Source organism: Orcinus orca, chromosome 3 (genome assembly GCF_937001465.1).
Source record: "Orcinus orca chromosome 3, mOrcOrc1.1, whole genome shotgun sequence".
In the NCBI taxonomy this organism is placed as follows: Eukaryota; Metazoa; Chordata; class Mammalia; order Artiodactyla; family Delphinidae; genus Orcinus; species Orcinus orca.
In genome coordinates this window covers 108272413-108293865 of record NC_064561.1, presented here as the reverse complement: position 1 = coordinate 108293865, position 21453 = coordinate 108272413, and the positions used below count along the sequence as shown (strand labels likewise).

Sequence of the window (21453 nt, the reverse complement as noted above, 5' to 3'; positions counted from 1 at the left end):
TTTCATAAGAAGCTTGACCTGTGTTACACAAGAAGTTTCCTAATGATTGTTTCATAGCTCCCATCCATTTTTAAGTGCCTTTTTTTCTGAAGCAGAGAGAGAAGGGGGCCTCACATGACATTTGGTTGTGATAAATGGGATTTGGTTTTAACCACCTAGGTCAGAAGCAAAATTTAAATAGTACAGCTTTTTAAATTTTCTTTTTAAAAAGAAAAAATTATCCCTAGTATATAGTTCTGTTGTACTGGTATCTCCTGTCTCTACAGGAGTCCATTATATCATTCGACAATAACAATTTTTTATTGATCAAAGAGTGGTGCAAAATTTACTGAGCAGAGAGTATACTTAATGTGATTTTTTAAGGTAAATTATAAAGATTAAAACAAATCAAAGGGTGAGCTTCTGAGTGCTGCATAAGATGAAAGAAAATGAAAATAGAATAGTCATCGAAGTAGACAGTTTAGATACAATGGTTTGCTCATGTTATTGCCTAGAATAGACCCAAGGAATAATCAAGGTAAGGGGAGAAGGAAATGAAAGATCTCCTAGTCAAGTAGTTTCAAACTCTAAGTGGAGAAACCTCCTTGGCGATGATGCCCGCAGTTCTTGTGAGGTGGGAGCAGAGAGCGAGGTGGGTGGCGCAGAAGAGGGAGAGGGGAGGAGAGGCTAGCACTCGCTGTTCTTGGACTCCTCCCTCCCACCTTCATCCAGAGTGGTTTCACTTTGACCTGCTGAGATCTTAGAATTCTATGTAAAATTTTGCTTGTAAAAGAGAATCTGCTGCTAGAAGAGGTGAGCATCTCTGGTTTCATTCAGCTGTTCATTGCATATTTAAGGAAACCAAGAAACCGACAGTCAGCTTTGGGCAGATGTATTCAGCCAGTCAACAAACATTGTATGCCTATTGGGAGGCTGTTTACATAACTATTAGTGCAGAAGAGTAACATAATAAATCATAGCAGGACAACAGATATTTACTAACCATTTACTTTGTGCAAGAAACAAAGTTCATTCATAAACATAAGGCATACTTCCCCTTGCTGTTAGTTAGTAGGGGCATTCTTCCACAGTTATTCTTTAAGGAGGCAATTAAAAATGAAATAAATGAACATTTTGATTTTAGGACCCCCTTTATTATGCCACCTGAGGTCACCTTCATTTGTAAAAGACTAGTCAGTTGATTTTCTACTTACTATTTTGTGTAGATATGTGATACACATAGAGTACTATTACAGCCTTGGGGGAAGGATGTTCTCTAAATCCTATGAGTTATTAATCTTTATTTTATTCTGATACTTATACAATTGCCTATAAAGTATGTTATGACCACCACCTGGCACAGTGAGAAGCAGGACTCCAGGGTGTAAGTTGAGAAGGCAGGGTAAGAAAATGAGGCTGTGTCAGTGATGGTCTTATGTTCCTTTGATGGGAATTAAAACAGTATCCTGAGTGCTCTGATTTAGCGGTCCTTGTTCATGTCCAGGACCTGCTGTGATGTGTCCTTTTGGGCAGAGCAAAAGAAAGCCCCTGTGTATAAGGGAGAATTTGATAGTCTATATCAGCAGCCATAAACCGTCAGTCTATGGGTTGAATGTAACTTGCTAAGGGATTTTATTTGGACCACACGGTATTATAATTTTTTTAGTGTCAGTATTAAAAATTGTAACATGTCACATTTGAAAATCCAAATTTCTGGCTTCTTTTGACAAAGTTGGAAGATCTGGCTTCTCTGGGCCCATCTTCCCACATGGCAACAACCTGTAACTGAGCAGTGGCTACTCATTTAAAGGCGCGTGTCCTCTCCATGGTGCCACAGTCCCCTCTCCTCCCTGTTGCCTGACTCTTGGCCTACCTCACATGGTCACTTGAAATTGAAAAGGGTTCTTGTCACAGTCTCTTTACGGTTTCCTTAAAGAATTGCTCATTTTCAACTTCAAAAATCATCAAATTATTATTGGAATTCTGTGACACGTTTTCCCTTAACTGGGGGTTTTTCTTCTTTAGAGGGTGTTTAGAAATTTAAAAGTGAGACTGGAAAAGCTCTCAGGTTAATGCTGGCACCGATACATCAGAACTCAGTGAAATAGTTCATTAAATACTAGGCATATTTTATATACTGGACTCTTATACGAAAACAAACAGCAATGCACAGGAATATGTTACCCTTGGCATTTATGGATTCGTTATTCTCACGGTTTCATTTATCTCAGTATTATGTTATATATTATGGAGTTTTTTGTCTCATTTTGAGTTTTGCTGGCTATCAGAGCTCATCTCTGACAAGTTTTCTCTGTTTTTTTGCTTTTGTTTTTTTAATCTTAACTGAGGGAGCAGCCTTATGTCACCTTTGCTCCCTAATGAAACCTACAACTAATTTCCCCGGGCAGCTAGGTTGTTTCTTCTGATCCAGGCCCTGCAGCCTGGATCAAGACCTTGTTAATACAAATTATAATAGACGGGGTCAAACAGTAGATGGAGAAGTGAAAACTGACTTAGCAGAAGCAAACCTAAGTGCCCACAGAAGGGAATACCGATGAGAGACAAACTGATTCACCCAGCAGAATACTGTAAAGCCTTAGAAATTTGAGGTACCTGGTATTTCAGAAAGCAGGACGAGGCTTGGGAGTGAAAGCCATAGGATTAGTTGAATGCTTTCGCTACACTCCATCCCACCCAGGCAGGCAAGTGCTTCTCCCTCATCATCACAGGAGTTTGGAGGTTTATTCCTGGATAAGTTAAACCAAAAAAGTTATAGAATCATGAACTCAGAGTATAGCTGAGATTGGGGCAAGGAGCTGGACTGAAAACATAGAGATCATGTGAAAGTGTCACATTATATAGTAACCCTCCAGCCTTCTTCCCATATCCAGGTTCCGGAATTCTGGCAGCCAGGTATTTGACTCCCACCTTGACTACCACTTTGACACTCATACTCTGGGCATGAAATTGAAGCATCCTTCCCTGACCTCACATAAAAAACTGTAGGTGCAGTCATTTGAGAATTCTCTCAGTTAACCCAGTGGATATCTGTTCAGTTGTGCTACAGTGTATTCCACCAGTCAGCAAGTCCTGCCCATGCCCAAAAGAAATCCAAACAGCTTTCTAACATCTCACTCTTAAATATAAAGAGGCCAACTGAGGGTCAACAGATATTTGAGGCAGTGTCCAATGTGCAAGATGAATACCAAAAACAAAACAAAATGAATAAAAACAGAAGAGAAGGAACTTACAAGAACAAAGAGTAGAAGAAAACCTTTAAAAAAAACCCTATAATTAATATCTTCAAAGAATAAGAGATATACATTCATAAAACAGGGATAGAATGTTATAAAAAAGAAACAATATTCATAGAGACAGAGTATATAGAATGGTGGTTGCTGGGACTTGGGGAAAGGGGAAACGGAGTTGTTTGATGGGTATAGAGTTTTAGTTTTGCAGGATGAAAAGAGTTCTGGAGATTGGTTGACAACAGTGTGAATGTACTTAACACTACTGAACTAGACACTTAACAGTAGTTAAGATGGGGGCTTCCCTGGTGGCGCAATGGTTGAGAGTCTGCCTGCTGATGCAGGGGACACGGGTTCGTGCCCCGGTCCGGGAAGATCCCACATGCCACGGAGCGGCTGGGCCCGTGAGCCATGACCGCTGGGCCTGCGCGTCCGGAGCCTGTGCTCTGCAGCGGAAGAGGCCACAACAGTGAGAGGCCCGCGTACCGCAAAAAAAAAAAAAAAAATAGTTAAGTGAAAAAAAACATAGTTAAGATGGAAAAACAAAAAACAATAGTTAAGATGGTAAATTTTATATTATGTGTATTTTACCATAATTTTAAAAAAAACAATAAAAGAACAAGAAGTTGCTCTTGAAAATTAGGGTAGCAAAAATGAAACCATAACAAAAAAAACAAACAACTAAATAAATAAAAGAGTAGAAAGATAAAGGTAAGGAAATCTAGAAAGTAGGACAAAAAGGATGAAGAGACAGAAAAAGGTTTTTTTAAAAAGTTGGAGGCTCAATGCAGGAGGTGAAGTATCTCAGTAATAGAAGTTAATACAGGAAGAAAAAAGAAAAACAATGCTGAGGAGGAAATTATCAAAGAAATAATACAAGAAGTTATCCCAGTACTGAGGAACTGAGTCAACAGATTAAAAGGCTCTGCTAAGTGCTCAGCTTAACGAATAACAAGGTCTATCACTGGGACGTGCAGGAACACTGACTATAAATAGAAAAATCTAAACGTTTACAGAATAAAAAACCCCACAGATCATTTATCAGCGACCATGAATCTGAATGGTAGTAGAGTTCTTAACAGCCTTGGAAGCTAGAAAGCAGTGGAGTACTGTCTTCAACATACTGAGGGAAAATTTTCAACCTAGAATTCCATACCAAACCAAATGATCTGTTGGGTGTAAGGACAGATTAAAGACGTTTCATCACAAGCAAGGTCTCAAAAATACTTCTTATGCATACTCTGCTTTAGGAAGCTAATAAAAGTTGTGCTTCACCAAAACTAGAGAAAACAGAGTGAAGAATCTGGAGTCCAGGAGTGGAGGGATCCAATGCAAAAGCATGAAGCAGGCATAGAAGGCAAGAGGGTACAGGGATGTGAAGAGAGGGGTCTCCAGGGGAACACCGCCACCACCCCCATAGGAATGGCTAGATCCTCTGATAACTGTGGCCCCGTGGAAAACAGAATTGAGAGGACTTCAAAGAGTTCGGAAGGTTGAGTTAGCTACAAAGAAAACTAATTAAAGGAAAAAACCTAAAACAGTATATAATTGTGAATCACAGAATAACATAAATACTGATGACTGGTTGAGGGGAGGGGAGGAAGTATACAGCAGAGCTTGGATCTCACCTATTACATAGGAAACCAATAGTTAATATCGAAACTTGATCCCAAATAAAATATATTCAATTAATATTCTTTTTCTGAAACTTTTAGTGGAAGAACGCAGTTTTGTTGAAAAGCACAGATGGCCATCAAATATGTACTTGAAACAGCTTGCGGAATACAGGAAGTATATTCACTCCCGGAAATGTCGTTGCTTAGTAATGTAACCCTGGAGTTTTTATATACACACACTTTTTCTTGTTATTATGAAGAATGGGGTACTTCTGGGTTCTAGGAAAATTCTTGTGACTGCAACCAGTATGGGAGTTAAAAAAAAAAATCACCATACAGCTTAATATGCTTATTAGTTCTTATTGAAAAAAACTACTATTATGATCTTAAAAGGGAACAAAATATACCATAGGCTAAAATTAAGACTTCACCCGAGTATATAAGGCTGTGTACAGCTATTTTTCCCTTTAAGATGCCCTATTGGTTTAGTGATATTAATACCCCTTCCATTTAAGAAATGTTTAAATTTTTAAAAAATCATGTAGGATTAATACAGAAATTTCATCATGTCTGATTAATTGCTCTATTAAAATAAGGGCTTTTTAAAGACCCAGTATGACTGTTTCTATAGTGAGAAATCTAGGAGAAGACTGATGAGGCTGAGGTCTTAGGAATAGAAATTTGCCTAGGATTTTGAAAGTGAAATGCCACTTCATTCCAAATCAATGACAGTGTTTGAACCATAATGGAAAAAAAAATCTGGTTTTTATCTGAACAATGAGCTACCTTGTCTCTCCCCTGGGATTCTGATTAGGCAAGAAATCTATAGAGGACTGGCTTTGTGGCCATGTAACCCGTGTGCTTACACAAGGCCTCCTGCTTAGAAGGGCCCCATGCTCAGTTCAGTGCCCTGCGATCGCCATCTTAAAATTTGAAGAATGGCCCTGCATTTTCACTCTGTACTGGGCCCCCCAGATTATGCATAACTCCTAGCAGGGTATGTTTTCTTGCTCAAACGTTATCTCTGAAAGCAGAAAAGAGGCACTGACATCAAGGAAAGAGAAGGAAGCTTGCTGAGGGAAGAGATCATATGGGGTTCCCCCCATGGGAAAGTCTGTACCACCCATGGCCTCCCTCCTCTGCCACCTCCACTGGCAAGTGAGAAATGCATCATGTTGGTTTCACCTTGTAACACTCACAATTCTGGCACTACACAGAGGAATACTTTCTTGATCATTCTCTAAGACCAAGATGTTGGTAAAAGTGACTGACCAGTGTGACTTTAATATGCACTTATAAAAATGCTCATAGGAAAAGACGCTTTCTAGAGAATTTGCAATCAAAGGCTCAAGAGTTTTTCTTCTTTCAGTCTATTTACTAAGATTAGGATGTCAGTGGCTTGAATTTTGTGAATTCTTTCTGAGGCCTGAAAGGGTATTTGATGAGGAATAGCATGAACCTTGTCCTTCAAGATTATCTAATAAGTTCAGAGCAAGGATATAAATCAAGACTTGTTACATGTAGAGAAAATGGTACTAAGATAGAGGACAAAATTATAGTTTCTCTTGTATCACATGTCAACAGAAACAGTTACATCAGAAGCTCACAAGCTGAGAGATGGAAAACCAGATTACTGTTTGTTGTTAGCATCATTTTCATCTGTAATTCAGTATTGGAATATATTTTTCTTTTAATTGCCAGTGACTTTAGAATACACATAGTTTTTCCAGCTGTTCAAAGGTTTGATTAAACAGTTTTATACCATAGTATAGACACAATACTATACAGTTAGTCCTTGGATGTATACCAACACTGTCAGAGTAAAACAGTAAAAATCCCCTACAAATATCTTACAAGAAACCTGATTTTAATTGGATTGTGTTGATAAATATTACTGGAATGCATTTATTTTTTGTATTTAACTCACTTGAGCTAATCAACTATTGACAAATTCCACTTGACAAAGATTAGCATTGGAAAGAGTAGATACTGTAGTAGATTTTTAGAAATTCATTCACATTTAAGGCCTTTTAAAATACAGTGATAGCCTTTTGCTTTTCATAAGCATTTTCTTACCCGTGCATTAATTACAATACTTAAAATTCTAAGTCAATCTTAACTTTTAATCTAGGAAATTAAAAAATATAAGTTCTAAAGCAAAATATTTTCTTGAAAATACTATTTAGCATTTCAGTAGACCATAGATAGTTTCTAGGTTGTTGGACAAAAGTGGAAGTTGGGTTTGGGAGCTGGTGCTCTGCTGGTGCTGTGCATGTAGTTTTTATTATGAAAGTTCTTTGCCACCTGTGAGTAACTCAAACACCCCGATGTCACAGCTCTCCTGGGCTAGTCAGAACAGTAGTCAAATTAGGCTAGACTCTTCAATACCTTTGAATTAACTCAATTTAAAATAACAAGAATTTTTTTTTTAGAAAAAACCTTACAGACTGTCTTGGAGAAATGAGTGCTCTTTTTGAGTTTTTCTAATTGAAAGATTATTTCTAGATGAATGTATGCTTTGTGCTGATCTGTGCTTCAATATATTTACCAATCATTTTAATTAGAGAAGATACTGTATGGTAGAACTAAGGCTTTTTCTTTCTGGGCCAGGTTTTCACCTTATATAACCCTTGTATAATTCTGACTACTCTGTGTTCATATTGGAGAGAGTAGGCTTATAATATAGAAGGTTCAGTAACATAGCTGAAATTCACCCTTTCTAAGCCAGCATGGTGGCTTCATATTGGGCAGAAGCAGAAAACTGAAGAATTGGATAAATTTGACTTCCAAGACAGCTGAACTTTTCAACTGAAGTTTTAAAAACTACACTACAATGATATAGCTAATTAGACAAAAACATCCTCAAGAGTATTTTATTTAATTTAAGGCATCTGTTTAATTCAATCTTTAATAATTTTGCAAAGAAGGGTATGTGTGTATTTTAATATAGCCTGACCTGAATTTATATGTTTTTAGTTTTAGTATTTAACATTTTTGTAACAAATAAACCTTTTTTTAAAACAAGTTCAACACAGTGTCATGTAGTTATTTTCACCTTGTTGAATTGCTGAAGTAACTTTGGGAATTCTGCCTTGTATTTCTCAAGCATAATTGTGCTTCATGAAAACCACTATGCGTAAAATATTTAGAATGTTGTTGATATGCTAGATGTGTGTGATGAGATAAAGAAATTTATATTACCTTTAACAGCTGATAGCAGAATTTCTCTTAACAAAAATAACTGCAATTATTTAGAAAAATGCTTTGATAATTATATAGCCTAGAAATGAGCCCTTATAGGCTTTAGTGTTGGCTGGGGGCAAGACTTCTGAGAAATGGAGAAGCAACTTCACATAATAGAGGGTTGAGAATTTGGATCTTTCCAACAAAATGAAAAGGCAACCTATTGAATGGGAAAGTATTTCCAAGTCATATGTCTGGTAAAGTGTTAGATCCAAAATATGTAAAGAACTCATACAACTCAATAGCAAAAAACCCAAATAATCCAAATAAAAATATGCAGAGGTTCTGAATAGACATTTTTTCCAAAGAAGACATACAGATGGCCAAGAGGTACATGAAGAGATTCTCAAGACCATAAATTTTCAGAGAAATGAAAATCAAAATCACAATGAGGTATCACCTCCCACCTGTCAGAATGGCTGTCATCAAAAAGACAAGAAATAACAGGTGTTAGCGAGGATGTGGAGAAAAGGGAACCATTGTGCACTGTAGGTGGAAAGGTAAATTGGTGCAACCACTATGGAGGTTTCTCAAAAACTTAAAAATAGAACTACCATATGATCCAGCATTTCCACTTCTGGGTGTTTGTCTGAAGAAGATGAAAATACTAACTCAAAAAGATATCTGTACTCCTGTGTTCATTGCAGCATTATTTACAATAGCCAAGATACGGGAACAACCTTAGTATCCATCAATGGATGAATGGATAAAGAAAATATGCTATATATATATATATATGTATATACACACAATGGAATATTATTCGGCCATAAAGTATAAAATCTTGCTATTTGTGACAACATGGATGGCCCTTGAGAATATTATGCTGAGTGAAAAAAGAGAAAGACACATACCATATGATCTCACATATATATGGAATCTTAAACAAACTAAAACCCCCCAAAAAACTAAGCTCATAGATTTAGAGAACATATTGGTTCTCTAAGGCAAGGGATGGGGGGAGTGTGAAATGGATGAAGGGGATCAAAAGATGCAAATTTCCACTTACAAAATTGGTCATGAGGATATAATGTACAGCATGGTGACTATAGTTAATATTACTATACTGTATATTTGGAAGCTAAGAGAATAGAGTTTAAAAGTTCTCATCACAAGGAAAATAAATTGTAACTATGTATGGCAATGGATTTTTTTTTTAACATCTTTATTGGAGTATAATTGCTTTACAGTGGTGTGTTAGTTTCTGCTTTATAACAAAGTGAATCAGCTATACATATACATATATCCCCATATCTCCTCCCTCTTGCATCTCCCTCCCACCTTCCCTATCCCATCCCTCTAGGTGGTCACAAAGCACCGAGCTGATCTCCCTGTGCTATGTGGCTGCTTCCCACTAGCTATCTCTTTTACATTTGGCAGTGTATATATGTCCATGCCTCTCTCCCACTTTGTCCCAGCTTACCCTTCCCCCTCCCCGTGTCCTCAAGTCCGGCAATGGATGTTAACTAGACTTTTTGTGGTGATCATTTTGCAGGATATGCAAATATCATTATGTTGTACACCTGAAACTAATATAATATGTCAATTATATCTCAATTTTAAAAAATTAGACCTTTCCAGGGTGGAGGAGCCCAGGTAGGAGGGGGAGAGAGATCAGGCAGCCATAACGTGAGGATGGAATGTGTGCTCTATAATACAACAACTCCTCCCTAGAAGTTTCCTGAATTGTCAGTTAAGTCTCCTAAACCCATAAAGGCCTCCACAGTTCCATTGGAATTCTGTTCCTAACACAAATCTGACCTGGGAACGTACCCTTCTAGAAAACTCCCATTGCTTATTAGAGAACCTCCACAGTCCTCACTGCCAGCAAGGCCTTTCCTAACCTAGCCCCATCTTTCCTGCCTTGACAGGTAGAACTGTCCATCCAGATGTCTGTGTACGTGCACACTTCATGCTCTTCCCATGGCTTGGGTTGTGTTGCCGTTTCCTGTCTACTTTGCAAACTCCAGCATATGCTGTAGAGTGCCACTTATATTATCGTATCTCTTTTGCTTTCCGTGACTCTCCCAGGAAGAATTAGTTGCTTCTGCTTGTGTCTTTCCTTAGCTCTTTATTCATACCTTTCTTACGGCAGTTATTGCGTTTTAGGTGTTTACGTATTGTTGGGCTCTCTATGGTAACAACTTGAGGGCAGGTATCATGTCTTGATTTATCTTTGTGACCCAGGTGGTTGGCTGAATGGGGAGTTGATGAACAGATAGACTGGAAGAGTGGTAGGTCATTGAGGGGATGCAGAACACGTACAAAATGATCCTTGGGGACACTTCTGCCTGCGAGTCTCCACTGGAGGTTAGTGTGGTGCTCCAAGGACAATGATGCTTCAAGGACAAAGGACGGCCCTGCCTGAAAAAGTGTCGGCGTTACACCCTCTACTGGACTCTTAATCGCCCTCCCCACCATGTTGCGATGGTTACAAAATTCCTGAGCCCACCTGGGCAACGGGACCTGTCCCAAATAAGGAAAGGCATCTGGCCTGTCTCTCTCCCACCCTATAGAAGGAAGGTATATGTGCCTCGACAAATCAGTGAACGAAATTTTCACCTCAGACCATTCTTTTGTTTTCTGGCTATAAAAACAGGTCAATAGCACATGTTCGGGCTCGACTCTCGCAGACTGCTAGGAAGTTGGCCCGCTGTGCTGGCAGTGACCCTTCCCTCTAATAAATTCTATCTTCTTTACATTCTGCCTTGTGTCTGGAAATTCTTTTCCAACCCGCGTTTGGACCACAACAGTTAGCAGTGAGATGGGCTGTGGCGGACAGAAAAGTTTCTGTTGTGCATAATGAAGGCGAAACCACTCCAATGTTACACATAATGTTTAACAGCATACAAATAATTTCCCTGGCATGCGCTGGCTGTGTTCTCAAAATCTTAATTGTCCTGTTCTACTATCACAACTTAATGTTCAGTAATGATCAGATTATTATGAGAGTATCTGAGATTCTCTTACATGTTCAGAGCAAAGAGCTCTCTTATTTACTCCTATTTAAGAAAACACAATTTAGTAGACACAATATATTACTTATTTTAAAAAATTAAGTGAAAAGGAGATGGGATCTCAGCCCCTCTTCCTCTGTTGGCAACTTGGACTGGAGAGTCCGCAGAACTCTTTAACTCAAAACAAACTAACCAAAACTGAACCAGTAACTTTTCCTTAAAGGCTGAGCTTAGTCCTTCATCCAGGACTTAGTGCTTATCTTGTTTTGTTCACATCCAAGCCAAATGGTGCATCCTTTCATCTTGTTTCTTCTTCCCCTAGTAACTGCATCACCACTAAAATACTTTTCTCTTAATACCTATAACTTCTCTTACTCCAGAGTTCCTAGTGGTTTAGTCTCTGATGTGTCATGTTCAAGCAGAACAGCCAAACGTTATTTAAAAGGTTTCTCATTCTTTTTATATTTTAGTGTTGTCATTTTGTGATAGGTGATATATTTACCTGGCTCAAAATACTACAAAAAGTATACTTTGGGAAGAGAGTTCTTGCTCCCATCTCTGTCCCTCATCACCCCATTTCCCACATTCCCATAGGTGATCACCTTCCTTTGTTTTTTATGCATCATTACAGTGTTTATTTATGGGAGTACAGGCAAAGGAAAATGCATAGTCTCATCTTTCTCCCTATGGTCAACAGAATAATGCCCTCCCTCCAACATCCACATCCTAATCCCCCAAACCTGTGAATTTTAACCTTTCATGGCAAAAGGGGTTTTGCAGGCATGATTACGTTAAGACTCTGGATAAGGGACGATTATCCCGAGTGGTCCATTTTGATCCCAAGGGCCCTTAAAAGAGGGAGGCAGTAGAGCAAGAGGAGAGGAGGCAACGTGGGGATGAGAGATTTAAAGACGCTACCATTTGAAGATAGAGGAAGGGGTCATGAGTCAAGGGAGAAGGACTGCCTCTAAAGCTGGAAAAGGCAACGAACCGGTGCCGAACCCTGGCCTCTGTGCACCGGCACCAAACTGAATCTCAGAGAGAGAGTTCTGGGTGAAGTAGAAGAGAATAGCTTTATTGCTTTGCCAGGCAAAGGGGGCCACAGCGGGCTAATATCCTCAAAACAGTGTATCCCATACAGGGGTGGGGGTGGTGGTGAGGGTGAGGGTTGTGAGGAGTCTTATAGTCAAGGGGCGGGATTTCTGATAAGGATCAGGGTGCGTGCAGGGCCTGCATCCCTTCAATCTAGAGATCATCTGGCATCCGGTGATCCGGTGATCTGTGGTGGTTCTCAGAATATTGAACTGTGACCTGCTTTCTGGAATGAAGAATGCTTCATCCAGTAGTTAACATCTTCCATTTGTTGGGGGTTTTAGTTCTGCAGAAGAGCTCAAAGATATTATTATGTACATCCCTTGAGGGGGAACCAGGACCCTGCCCCAAGGCTACACTGTTGTTTCTTGACTGCTCCTCCCTTGTCTCTGCATTCTCTCACTTCCCTGATTTTAGCAACTGTTTGAAGGTGCCCTTTAGAACTCAGGGAAGGTCATAGAGGCTGAATGAAGCCTATTTCCTACAAACAGGAAGTGGGGGACGTAGAAAGACTTTCATCCCCTGGAGCCCCATTCGGTTCTGCTTGGTTTCAGAATTCTCCCTTCAGAGCCTACAGAAGGAACCAACCCTGTTGACATCCCGACTTTAGCCCAGTCAGACTGATTTTGAGCTTCTGACCCCCAAAACTATAAGACAATCAATCTGTATTGTTTTAAAGCCGTTAAGTTTATGATCATTTGTTAAAGCAGCAAAAGGAAACAAACATACCTCTTTTCTTATATAAAAATGACATGAATTTTATCCTTTGTTCTCTTTAAGGAGGATTGGGTGGGTCTCAATACCTTGAACATTAGTAATTCATTAAACTGGTTGTTCTCAAACTGTAGCCATCATCAAATCACCTGAAGGCCTTTTAAAAACAACCCGGGACTTCCCTGGTGGTCCAGTGGTTAAGACTTTGCCTTCCAGTGCAGGGGGTGTGGGTTCGATCCCTTGTCCGGGAGCCAAGATCCCACATGCCTCATGGCCAAGAACCCAAGACATAATACAGAAGCAATATTGTAACAAATTCAATAAAGACGATCCACATTTTTTAAAAAGTTTAAATAGAATAAAAACAGAACCCTGGACTCTAGCCCCAGAGTTCTGATTTTGTCAGTCTTGGTTGGGCCTTGAGAACCCACTAAACAATTCCATGTCTCTTGGGTCTGAAGCACCCAACTACTCCAGGGCTCCCTCCTCCATCAGTTTAACTTGACTTCTAGACCCATGTCCCTCTCTGTCTTCTTGATAGTTCTTCTGGCTCTTTCACCTTCCCTTCATTTTGCTAATTCTGCTTCATAAGGGTTTGACCAAGAGACCAGAGTTTCCCCCTGAGGCCTGGGCCTGTCGAGCAGTCAGGCAGAGCAGAGCAACCCAGGATGATTTCTGCTGGTTGGGGAAGCCATGAGGGAGGTTTCAGGAGGTGGGGTCTCGACTCAGACACTCTCAGAATCACACACTAGGCCTGCAGGCCTCACCTCGCACTGCCGTTGACCTTCCAATCTTCTGTCGAGCTTGGGCTTTCTTTAGGCTTATGCTGAGTACTGGGCCTTTTACCCTGTTATCCAACAGATGATATAGGGCTGGGAATTCTCAGTGAATTAATGTAAAATTAAATTCTGAAAGGACTTAGAAACAGCCCTATATGCACTTTTTTTTTTTTTTTTGTGGTACACAGGCCTCTCACTGTTGTGGCCTCTTTCGTTGCGGAGCACAGGCTCCGGACGCGCAGGCTCAGCGGCCATGGCTCACAGGCCCAGCCGCTCCACGGCATATGGGATCTTCCCGGAGCAGGGCACGAACCCATGTCCCCTGCATTGGCAGGCGGACTCTCAACCACTGAGCCACCAGGGAAGCCCCCTATATGCACTTTTAATCAGGAAATCTGAGTCCATCAATCTTTTCTGTTTATAATGACAGATTTTACTACTATCTCAGAATCTACTTTTTTCCTGAAAATTGTCTACCTTTTTATTATCTTCCAATTAAAAAAATGTATATTCACCTTCCCTGTAAGAATTAGAAACAATATTGGAGCACAATCATAAATAAATTATGTTTTTTACTCTAGAGGGCCTCATAGGACAAAGTTTGGTTAAACCAGTTTTGTGAGTCCTGGGAATTCTTTTTATAGGCAGCAGGTGACCACTGTCCCCTCACACAGGCTTGCTTCCAACTTCTGAGTGCTTTTCTCTTCCTCCTCTTGAATGGAAGTATCTTGCTTTTGCCTGAACTTTAGTAAGTTTAAGGCTATTGAAAAATAACTACAAACTCCTCAGTTGCAGTTTTCATAAAATTAAAATTTATGTAGACTATATTTTCCTAGAAATCTCTTGTCTAATTCTCTCCCCAGGGTCACCTGGATAACTGGACACGTCACGGTTCTTGGGTCTTATGGCCCCTTTGTTGGAAGAGGAGTAGGGTGGTTTTTTTAAATTTATAGTGAGTTTCTCTGAGGAATGAATTGCTGCAGAGTAAATTAGGACATTTTAGTCTAGAGTAACTACATACCAAAGTCCTTGAGAGGCTATGGGTAAAACCCCTGGTAATAGGGTAGAAAGGCAGATTACAGTGCTGCAATGTCCAGGTACGGTTCACATGCTTTCCTTGACTTAGAAAGAAGAAGTTAGGATGACTTCCTTTGCAAGAATTCAGACGTGAAGATGATCACTTAAAGTAGGTACCCACCACCACCACCACCAACAAAAACAACACTTCTTCTTTTATATCCCTCACTAGTTTTCATGGATATGGTAAGAAACAACACTTCCTCTTTTATATCCCTCACTAGTTTTCATGGATATGGTAAGGAAGGCTGATCTTGTATGGGACCTTAGTATTAGTAGGCATCTGATTACTTGTATTTTACTTCATTTTTATGTGTCTTTTATCACCATTTCCAAAACATAATAGTTGCTTCAGAAATGTCTGTTGAATGTAATGGGGCACAGTTGATGGAGAACACAGCAGAGTTCCTGGCCTCCAAGTTGACAGTGTTGACTGCTGTGGCCCAGGGGCCCCATTTCTGCTTAGGGACCAAGGAACTTGACCAGAGGTTTGGCCCCAGGGAGGGGCAGAGAAGCCCCTCAAAACAGAAGCAGAGTGAGGCCCCACTCACAAGGGACTTCAAGGGCAGGGCCTTCAGGGAGGGGTGAGTGTGGAAGGACAGGAGACACCCGAGGGATAACTTCAGGAGACTTTGGGGCTCGTGTCCTGCAGGCAGAGATGTAATCGAGTGAAATTTCTGTTACTACTCTTTATAGGAACTCCATAAGCTGGCGAGGCTTGGGGAAATTGAAGTACTATTTATTATTTCAACATTACTATTTATTGCCCTTTTACTAAGTGCCAGGCATTTTGCATATGTTATTTCCTCTTCAAAAAGATAATATATAGCACAGAAAAGTCATCTGGTGAGGTGATTAAACACCAGTGACGAAGCCAGATTGCCCGGATTGACTCAGATCCCAGCTCCGTCTCTTACTGTGTGACCGCGGATAGGTGAGGTAGGCTCTCTCTGGACTTTGCTCATTTATAAAATGGAGCTAATGGACGTAGCAAACTCGTAGATTCACTAGGAGGAGTAAATGAGATCATACATGTAAAGGGCTGAAACCAGTGTCTCGCGCAGAGTTAGTGCTCTGTAAGGATTAGTATGATCACATTGTCCCAGCAATCATGTGAGCAAGGTGCTCTCATATCTCCATTCTAGCGTGAGCAGTGAGTGACGGCCTAAGGCCACGTAGTCAGTAAGTGGCAGAGCTGGCAGAACTCATACCTGACTGCAAAGCCCACATGCTCTACCCACTAGCAAACAGCCTCCATAAGCATCCTAAGAAAAATGTAAAGTCATCCAGCTTAGGCGGGAATTGATGCTCCCTTTGAAGGTGTTGTAACACCGCTGGCTTTGTTTCAATGTGGGAAAACAAATGGAGTCTGGACATGTCCTGGCTCCAAGGTCAAGGAGTCATCCAGGTCATCACTCCTCTCCCACCTTCATCCCCACCCTCCTCCCAGGATGCTATTCCAAGGTCTAATCTGATCATGATTCTTCAAATGTTATGATGGGTTAGCACACCACCCTGTGGTTAATATTTGAAGTTAAGTAACCTGAGACTGATGACTGGAAAACAAACAGCATATCCTGGTATGAAGTGTCAGAGAGGAAGGCAGCCGGTTTCAGGGCACAAACAGCCAGGGAATGAGGTTTCTCTGTTAGTCCTCTTTCCTTTTAATCAACTTTAATTTAATTAGTTAACTTAGTTACTTTTAATTCTCATAGGAAGAACCCAAGCTGGAGAGATTTGCTTAGCCACAGGCACACAGCTAAGAAATGGCCTAACCAGGATTTGAATAATGTCCATGTGGCTTCTACTCCAGGAGAATATACCTGGAGCAGCAATTTTGGGTTCTTGGGCCAGTTCCTCTAGGAAATGTGCAGCTTAACATGAACATTCTCTTGTTAAATAGTACAACTGAAATGGATGAATTACATAAGCTATAAAGTATGCCTGAATAAAATTATTTTAAAAAGAAAGGAGGAAAGAGAAAGGAAAAAAGGAATAAAAGAAGGGAGGGAGGGAAGGAGGAAGGAAAAATATGAGTAGCTAGAAAAATATTTTCTTACTGGTTTAATAACTACTGTGAACCAGTGGCCTGGGTTCAGTGAAGCCCCACAGAACTGGATAAAAACTGGAAAACTTTGTTTCTGGGTAAACGCTTTGCATATGCCCTTGTGAACTTCTTGCGAATTTATCTCCCCCCTCCCCCCCCCCCCGCCTTCCCCCCTCCCCCTTCCCCACTGCATATCACACCCACAGTACAGCCTTGGGACAAGAGAATTCTACACTCCATGAAGAGCAGGTATAAACACCTTTTTGTGTGTATGTTTGCTTTTGGTAAAGGCATGCTTGCTGCAATCCACAGAGTCCTAGGATCTCAGACTGACTGAAAGAGTTTTGTGTTAAGGATGCCATTTATACAGTTGCCGATGCTTAGGACTGTGTTGCTTACGAACACATCCCAGATGCTGATTTCGTACATCTGGAAGGGCTAAAGAGTTAGACTGGATTTAGGGTCTGGTTAGGCTCACCTGCTTATGACCCTTTGTGACCCATTCCCACATTATCCCTTCAAGTTGGAGGTGCCCCTCAGGGAGGCTGTTTCCCTGCCATCTATCCTTTGTTGTCCTCTTCCTATATCTCAGCAAAGGGAGAGAGATGAAAGTGTGTATATGTGTGGGGTTTGGTGAGTTTAAGAGCATAGTTGTTTTAATAGACTTTTTTTTTTTTTTTTCGATACGCGGGCCTCTCACTGTTGTGGCCTCTCCCGTTGCGGAGCGCAGGCTCTGGACGCGCAGGCTCAGCAGCCATGGCTCACGGGCCTAGCCACTCCACGGCATGTGGGATCCTCCCGGACCGGGGCACGAACCCGCGTCCCCTGCATCGGCAGGCGGACTGTCAACCACTGTGCCACCAGGGAAGTCCTTAATAGACTTTTTTTAGAGCAGTTTTAGCTTCACAGCAAAATTGAGAGGAAGGTACAGAGGTTTCCCATATTCCTCCTGCCTCCACAGGTACATAGCCTCCCCCATTATCAACATCCCCCCCCCACCCCGCCCCAGAGTGATACATTGGTTACAATTGATGAACCTACATGGATACATCATAGTCACCCACAGTCTAGTTTACATTAGGGTTCACTCTTGGTGTCGTACCTTCTGTGGGTTTGGATAAAGGTGTAACAACATGTATCATACAGAATAGTTTCACTGCCCTAAAAATCCTCTGTGCTCTGCCTGTTCATCGCTCCTACCCCCAACTTCTGGCAACCACTGATATCTTTACTGTCTCCATAGTTTTGCTTTTTCTGGAATGTCATATAGGTGGAATCATACAGTATGTAGCCTTTTCAGATGGGCTTCTTTCACTTAGTAATATACTTTGAAGTTTCCTCCATGTCTTTTCAGGGCTTAATACCTCATTTCTTCTTAGTACTGAATAATATTCCATTGTCTAGATGTACCACAGTCTATTTTCAGTACCTTCTACTGAAGGATATCTTGGTTGCTTCTAAGTTCTGGTAATTATGAATGAAGCTGCCATAAACATCCATGTGCAGGTTTTTGTGTGGACATCAGTTTTCAGCTCCTTTGTGTGATTACCAGGAGTGCATTGCTGGGTCACATGGTAAGAGTATGTTTAGTTTTGTAAGAACCCACCAAACTGTCTTCCAAAGTGGGTATGCCATTTTGCATTCCCCCCAGCAATGAATGCGTTCCCGTTGTTCCATAACCTCATCGGCATTTGCTGCTGTCAGTGTTCTGGATTTTGGCCATTCTAATAGGTGTGCAGAGATATCTCCCTGTTGTTTTAATTTGCATTTCAGTCTTTTATCAGATATGTCTTTTGCAAATATTTTCTCTCAGTCTCTGGCTTGTTGTTTCATTCCCTTCACAGTGTTTTGGGTGTGGCTGAACTCCACTGACTCCACTTTGTCAGCTCCACCTTAAGCCCACAGTTGGATTGCCCTCCTCTCTGCAGGACTGAGCTTTAGTCTACTCACAAGGAATGCACCCAAGCCAGCTAGGTTCCCTATCAACTTTTACCCTTTCCTTCATCTGATATGAAAACTGGAAGAATGCCTTTTGCTGAACCATATGGTAATGAGACCCCTGGTTCCTGTCAGTGAGGATGTGATTTTCCCTACTAGTCAGATTCTATTTTTAGTTTCGGCCCCTTTAAATTCCCCTGTACCCCTTTAGGCAGTGTGGCATACAGCTGCTAATGCCTCTGGATCATCAAACACCCGATCCTGTCTGTGTCAGTTACCCCCAATAAACTTCATAGTTACACTTTATGGAATTGCCTGCTTTGTTTTTTGGTCTCAAAGTTCCTTCTCAGTTTGGAGGACATTATTCAATATCTCCACCTTCCAACACTTTCACAGAGCAGAATTTTTAAAAGTTTAGTGAAGACCAGCTTATCAATTCTTCCTTTCATGGGTCATGCCTTTGGTGTTATATCTCAAGACATCACTATACGCAAGGTCATTTAGATTTTCTACTATGTCATTTTCTAGGAGTTTTATAGTTTTGCATTTTACATCTATGTCTTTGATCCATTTTGAGTTAAGTTTTGTGAGGGATGTAAGATCTGTGTCTAGGTTCATTGTTTTGTACGTGGATGCCCAGTTGTTCCAGTGCCATATATTGAAAAGATTCTCTTTGCTCTGTTGCATGGCATTTGCTTCTTTGTCAAAGATCAGTTGACTGTATGTATGTGGGTCTATTTCTGGGTTCTCTATTCTGTTTCATTGAGCTATTTGTCTATTCTTTTGCCAATACCACATCATCTTAATAACTGTAGCTTTATAGTAAGTCTTGAAGTCTCATAATGTCAGTCCTCCAACTTTGTTCTGCTGTTGACTATGCTGGGTCTTTTGACTTTCTGTGTAAACTTTAGAATCGGTTTGTAAAATCCAAAAGTAACTTGGTGGGATTTTGATTAGGGTTGCATTGAATCTATAGATCAGGTTGGGAAGAACTGACATCTTGATAATATTGAGTCTTCCTATCCATGAACATCAAATATCTCTCCAGTTATTTAGTTCTTTAACTTTTTTTTTTTTTTTTTGGCCATGTTGCACTGCTTGTGGGATCTTAGTTCCCCGACCAGGGGTTGAACCCAGGCCCTGGAAGTGAAAACGCTGAGTCCTAACCACTGGACCATCAGGGAATTCCCTTTGAGTTTTTTAAAAATCCTCAGGTTCATTTATGTTAAACAGGAAAGCGATTGACTTTCATATATTGTTACCCTTGTATCCTGAAACCTTGCTGTAACTGCCTATTAGTTCTAGAAGTTCTTTGGTCGATTCTTTTGGATTTTCTACATAGACAATCATGTCATCTATGAATAATGACTGTTTATTTCTTTATTCACAATTTGTGTACCTTCTGTTTCCTTTTCTTGTCTTATTGAATCAGCAGGAACTTCCAGTATGATATTGTAAAGGAGGGGGACAGTCTTGCCTCGTACCTGATCTTAGTGGTAAGCTTTAAATTTCTTGCCATTACATGTGATGTTAACTGTGGGTTTCTTGTAGATCTTCTTTATCAGATTGATGATGTTCCCTCCATTCTTAGTATACTGAGAGTCTTTATCATGAATGGGTGCTGGATTTTTGTCGAATGCTTCTTCTAGATCTTTTGATATGATCATGTAATTTCTGTTGTTTAGCCTGTTAATGTGATTGGTTACATTAATTGATTTTCAAACATTGAGCCAGTCTTGCATACCTGGGATAAATCTGCTGGATTGAGGTGTATAATTTTTTTTATACTTTGCTGGATTTCATTTGCTAATATTTTGTTGAAGAATTTTGCATCTATGTTCATGAGACGTATAGGTCTGTAGTTTTCTTGTAGTGTTTTTGTCTGGTTTTGGTATTAGGGTAGTGCTGGCCTCATATAATGAGTTAGGAAGAATTCTTTTGCTTCTATTCTCTGAAAAATATTGTAGAGAATTGGTATAATTTCATCCTTAAATGCTTGATTAGAATTCACCAGCAAACCCATATGGACCTGGTGCTTTCTGTTTTGGAAGATCATTAATTATTGATTCAATTTCTTTAATAGAGTCCTATTCAGATTGTCTATTTCTTCTTGGGTGAGTTTTGGCAAGTTGTGTCTTTCAAGGACTTGGTCTATTTCATCTAGGTTTGTGGGCATAGATTTGTTTTAGTATTCCTTTAGTATCCTTTTTAAAAAAATATATATATATATATTTATTTATTTGGTTGCACTGGGTCTTAGTTGCGGCACGTGGGCTCCTTAGTTGTGGCATGTGAACTCTTAGTTGCGGCATGCATGTGGGATCTAGTTCCCTGACAATGGATTGAACCTGGGCCCCCTGCATTGGGAGCATGGAGTCTTTTCCACTGTGCCACCAGGGAAGTCCCTATTATCCTTTTAATGTCTATAGGATCTTTAGTGATGTACCTTCTTTCATTTCTGATATCTGTAATTTGTCTCTTCTCTCTCTCTTTCCCTCTCTCCCTCTCTCCCTTTCTCCCTCCCTCTCTTTTTTCCTCTCTCCCTTTCTTTTTTAAGTAACCTAACTAAAGCTTATTGATTTTACTGATCTTTTCAAAGAATCATTTTTTGGTTTTGTTGATTTTCTCTATTGATTTCCTGTTTTCAAAAATTTTGTTGTGGGCTTCCCTGGTGGCGCAGTGGTTGAGAGTCCACCTGCCGATGCAGGGGACACGGGTTCGTGCCCCAGTCCGGGAGGATCCCACATGCCGTGGAGAGGCTGG

At 40.4% G+C, this 21453-nt stretch overlaps 1 protein-coding gene across 2 annotated transcripts in view; it reads left to right on the top strand.

Moving 5' to 3' along the window:
- RHOBTB3 (Rho related BTB domain containing 3) overlaps positions 1-21453 on the top strand; it is a 975233-nt gene that overhangs the window by 48696 nt on the left and 905084 nt on the right. Inside the window, exon 12 of one of the 2 annotated variants that reach the window (XM_049707074.1) lies at positions 4943-5091. In XM_049707074.1, coding sequence (XP_049563031.1) covers positions 4943-5058 — 116 coding nt within the window. In that variant the 3' untranslated portion in view covers positions 5059-5091. Of the gene's footprint in view, positions 1-4942; positions 7868-21453 lie in introns of those variants that run through there. The other variant, XM_004263520.3, reaches the window with a different exon arrangement.